The sequence below is a fragment of the Pongo abelii genome, chromosome 19, assembly GCF_028885655.2.
Source record: "Pongo abelii isolate AG06213 chromosome 19, NHGRI_mPonAbe1-v2.0_pri, whole genome shotgun sequence".
In the NCBI taxonomy this organism is placed as follows: Eukaryota; Metazoa; Chordata; class Mammalia; order Primates; family Hominidae; genus Pongo; species Pongo abelii.
This window is the reverse complement of record NC_072004.2, coordinates 3,074,455-3,079,583: the sequence shown is the minus strand read 5'-3', so window position 1 is coordinate 3,079,583 and position 5,129 is coordinate 3,074,455. Positions and strand designations below refer to the sequence as shown.

At 44.7% G+C, this 5,129-nt stretch overlaps 1 protein-coding gene across 1 annotated transcript; it reads left to right on the top strand.

Moving 5' to 3' along the window:
* The first annotated feature begins 1,848 nt into the window (after positions 1-1,848).
* On the top strand, positions 1,849-4,531 carry LOC100436093 (olfactory receptor 3A2). The gene has a single exon (XM_054535359.1). It carries the CDS (start codon positions 2,111-2,113, stop codon positions 3,008-3,010), a length of 900 nt encoding a protein of 299 aa, XP_054391334.1. The 5' UTR covers positions 1,849-2,110; the 3' UTR covers positions 3,011-4,531.
* The last annotated feature ends 598 nt before the right edge of the window (positions 4,532-5,129 follow it).

The following is a 5,129-nucleotide window of genomic DNA, read 5'->3' as shown; positions in this document are numbered from 1 at the left end:
TGCTTACCAGCGGCTGAGGAGCTGCTGATAATGCCGGCTTCTTGCTTTTAAAGTCCCACCTAAACACTACACAGTCAGCCTGCCCGGATGGCTTCTCATTCAGTCCTGCCTCTTCTGCTTTTCAGATCTTAGTGAGACCAGTTAAGACCGTGCCACCAACCTGTGCACTCAATTCCCACTTTTATGAACAAAGGATTTAAAAATCATTTTGGTGACCATACCCCCAGGCAGTCTTATCAGTCATGCTGTTGCTACAGTGTTTCTAATTTCTGGAACCTCCTTAATCATTCTTGCCTCTGCATTTCACTGCCCCAGCTCAGGCAATCATCACTGTTCCCCTCCAGCTGCTTCCCATCCTCTGATTCCGGTCTATTCTATGCAAGGGAGTAACATTGCTTTTAAAGAACCTCTGGCCTGGCTTATTCCATGGGCAATAGGGACATTGATGTTTTTTGAGTTGGATATAAAATCTGAAAGATAGGCTGGGTGCGGTGCCTCACACCTGTAATCCCAGCACTTTGGGAGTCCGAGGCGGGCGGATCACGAGGTTAGGAGATTGAGACCATCCTGGCTAACACGGTGAAACCCCGTCTCTACTAAAAATACAAAAAAATTAGCCGGGTGTGGTGGCGGGCACCTCTAGACCCATCTATACTGGAGGCCGAGGCAGGAGAATGGCGTGAACCCAGGAGGCGGAGCTTGCAGTGAGCCGAGATCGTGCCACTGCACTCCAGCCTGGGCAACAGAGCGAGACTCCGTCTCAAAAAAAAAAAAAAAAACTGAAAGATGACTTCAACGTGGTTTTCCAAGTACATGCCTTCTTCATTTCAGGACGTATCATTAGAGCCATTGGTCAATCTACCGTGCCTAAATCAAGGACAAGGGAAGAACAGTGGCTGTGCAATGCAGAATCTAACTGCACCTGGCAGCAACCAACCCACAGGCTATGATCACAGCTTTGGTTTTAGAGAGGAGTAGCAGATAATACACACAGCAAAACATCATTTTACAGTAAGTCGTTAGTCAAAGTCCAGTGTAGGGGCTTAAGTAACAATAACATTAACAATTTATTGAACAAGGAATGTTGAATTGATACTTCAGAGTGTGGTCCCTCACCTTGGAGAAATGTACTCGGCTGGTCTTTCTGACATCCACAATCATGGATACCTTCTCTCTGATTCTTGCTACAGATTTGCTTGACCTTTATTATGTCTAGAAGCCTTTAAACCTAGGTGTTTTTGTTTTGTTTTGTTTTGTTGAGACGGAGCCTCGCTCTGTCACCCAGCCTGAAGAGCAATGGTGCAGTCTCGGCTCACTGCAACCTCCACCTCTCGGGTTCAAGCGATTCTCCTGCCTCAGCCTCCTGAGTAGCTGGGATTACAGGTGCCCGCCATCACGCTCGGCTAATTTTTGTAGTAGAGACGTGGTTTCACCATGTTGGACAGGCTGGTCTCAAACTCCTGATCTCAGATGATACACCCGCCTTGGCCTCCCAAACTGCTGGGATTACAGGTGTGAGCCACCACTCCCGGCCTAGGTTATGTTTTTAAATGCATTCTAGTTTCTCTGGATTTCTGTTTTGAAACCTGCTTATTACTTTGGGATGATCCCTCAGAGAGCAATAGGAAAATTTCATCTAAATCTAACTATATTCATAGAGGAAGCCTTGTATGTTTTTTAAAACAAAGTTTTTGTCTATATTTAAGGTACATAACATGATGTTATGAGATACTTGCAGTTAGTAAAATGGTTACTATAGTGAAACAAATTAACATATTCATCATCTCACATAGTTACCCATTTCCCCCCTGTGGCGAGGACAGCTGTAATCTACTCAGCAAAAACCCTGAATGCAATACACTTTATTAACTATAGTTCTCATGTTGTTCCAAGTATTCTGACCTTTTCAGCTAGCAGAGGATGAGAGGGACAAGGTGGTGGCGGCATTGGCATCTCAAGCAAGAGCAAGGTAAAGGCATTGAAGTGATGCAGGAGGTCAACAAGTGAGGGACGGCCTGGGGACTCGCCGTGGGGGCTTTGAACATAAGTGGTTTAAAATGTTAATGTTGAATAAGTGAACTGAGTGAACTGTTACCTCCCCTCCTGGGATATGTCCTTACAGAAACTCATGGAGCCAGAAGCTGGGACCAACAGGACCGCTGTTGCTGAGTTCATTCTACTGGGCCTAGTGCAAACAGAAGAGATGCAGTCTGTGGTCTTTGTGCTTCTCCTCTTTGCCTATCTGGTCACAATTGGGGGCAACCTCAGCATCCTGGCAGCTGTCTTGGTGGAGCCCAAACTCCACACCCCCATGTACTTCTTCCTGGGGAACCTATCAGTGCTGGATGTCGGATGTATCACTGTCACTGTTCCTGCAATTTTGGATCGTCTCTTGTCCCACCAGCGTACAATTTCCTATGATGCCTGCCTCTCCAAGCTCTTCTTCTTCCACCTTCTGGCTGGGATGGACTGCTTCCTGCTGACCGCCATGGCCTATGACCGATTCCTGGCCATCTGCCGGCCCCTCACCTACAGCACCCGCATGAGTCAGACAGTCCAGAGGATGTTGGTGGCTGCGTCCTGGGCTTGTGCTTTCACTAGCGTACTGACCCACACTGTGGCCATGTCCGCACTCAGCTTCTGTGGCCCCAACGAGGTCAGTCACTTCTATTGTGACCTCCCACAGCTCTTCCAGCTCTCCTGCTCCAGCGCCCAACTCAATGAGCTGCTGCTCTTTGCTGTGGGTTTCATTATGGCAGGCACAGCTTTGGTTCTCATCGTCACCTCCTACAGCCACGTGGCAGCTGCAGTTCTACGAATCCGTTCAGTGGAGGGCCGGAAGAAGGCCTTTTCTACCTGGGGCTCCCACCTCACTGTGGTCTGTCTTTTCTATGGAACAGGCATCTTCAACCACATGAGACTGGGTTCAGAGGAGGCTTCAAACAAGGATAAAGGGGTTGGAGTTTTCAACACTGTCTTTTCTATGGAACAGGTATCTTCAACCACATGAGACTGGGTTCAGAGGAGGCTTCAAACAAGGATAAAGGGGTTGGAGTTTTCAACACTGTCTTTTCTATGGAACAGGTATCTTCAACCGCATGAGACTGGGTTCAGAGGAGGCTTCAAACAAGGATAAAGGGGTTGGAGTTTTCAACACTGTTATCAACTCTATGCTGAACCCTCTTATCTACAGCCTCAGAAACCCTGATGTTTAGGGTGCTCTGTGGCGAATATTTTTGGGGAGGAGATCACTGACCTGAGAAGTGATGGGGTCGCTCCTTTTGTGCCTTTTCTGGACTGAGAAAAATTCCCCATGAAGACAGCAACCAGGAAAAATTCAGCCACAACTATTTTTCCTGTCTCCTGATGCTTGAAGATCGGTGTTACATATTTGTCCTACTAGGAAACCCTACATAATTTATTCATTCAAGAAATACTTATTAGATTACCTCTATGATCTGGACAGTCTTCCAAGGCATTGGTGAACAAAATGGACAAAAGTCTCTGCACTCATGCAACTCACATGCTATAAAAGTAGACAAGCATCATATATACCGCATGATGATAATTTCTATAGAGATGAACAAAGATGTTAATATGAAGTCAGGTTCTGCCAAGCAAGCCCTGTGGGAAAGTTTTACCCTGTTTTTGGCTGTGCCTACTTTCTGGGTAGAGTTAAAGCCTTGTAGTTCTGTGTGCCTGGAAAGTAACGTCCTACAAAGAATGTCCAGTCGGTCAGTCACAGCCTAAGTGACCAAGGGTATTTCTGCAATATTTCTTTCTGGTTAGGACGTGAGATTCCCTGCAGATCAGAATAGGGGAAATTTTTTGTTTGTTTGTTTTGTTTTGTTTTGTTAAAATCTTGTTAAAAAGTTTAAAAAACCAAAACCATAGGCCTAGTGCAATGGATTCTTTCATTCATTTGTTTGCCTTTCACCTTCATTTTCTTCTCTCCGCTACCACTTAAGAATCCTGCAGGATGTTGGCCGGGCACGGTGGCTCACGCCTGTAATCCCAGCACTTTGGGAGGCTGAGGCGGGCGGATCACGAGGTCAGGAGATCGAGACCATCCTGGCTAACATGGTGAAACCCCGTCTCTACTATAAATACAAAAACAAAATCAGCCGGGCGTAGTGGCAGGCGCCTGTAGTCCCAGCTACTCTGGAGGCTGAGGCAGGAGAATGGCATGAGCCCGGGAGGCGGAGCTTGCAGTGAGCCAAGATCCAGCCCCTGCACTCCAGCCTGGGCGACAGAGCGAGACTCCGTCTCAAAAAAAAAAAAAAAAAGAATCCTGCTGGATGTTTAGGGAACAGGAAAGGTCTAGAGAGGAAAAGAGCCCACTAAATTAAAACTACATTCATACATATATGATATATCTTAAGGTCATAAAAGGAATGTTTCATCTCCATTCCCTGTCGTGCCTGTTTCTCTCATTTAATGTCACCTTCCTCACACATATGATAAAGTTTTTGAAAGAGTAAATGTTTATATTGCAATCAGGTCCTTAGAATTTTCTATATATCCAATATAACCTTCTCTTCCAAAGTCTTACTTAGCTCTCTCAAAGCTCCTTGCTTAGAAAATATATACCCATAAATGTAGTTCCTGGAAAGGGGGGATGCATGCATGCCTGTCTTCCTTCCTTCCCAGTGTAAATATATTTATTTTTAAAATTATTCAGAATGTTATACCTAATAGTGGAAACATTCAGACGATATTATTTTGTCAAGTAGGAAATAAAAATCCAAATGTTCCTTCACTGCACCAGAAATCACACTGTTCAGAGTTAATGCCTCTGAAAATTGTTGTGTTTTTTCCTCTAGCGATTTCCTGTGTATATGATATGCCCATTTCACATCAGTAGAACCATACCGTTCTGTGATCTGCTTCTTGTTTTTCCTGCACGTTATGCAATACAATCTTTTACATAATGAAGTCTAACATCCTGCTTTATCTGTTTTAATGGTGGCACAGTATATCATTAAACATATAAGCCACAATTTCTTTCATTAAACTTCTATTTATATAATTTGGGTTATTTTCAATTGTTTTGCAACAACAATGTTGTGATGAATATTCTTACAGTGCTGTCTTTCCAAATCTCTAGAATTATTTCCCTGCGATTAATT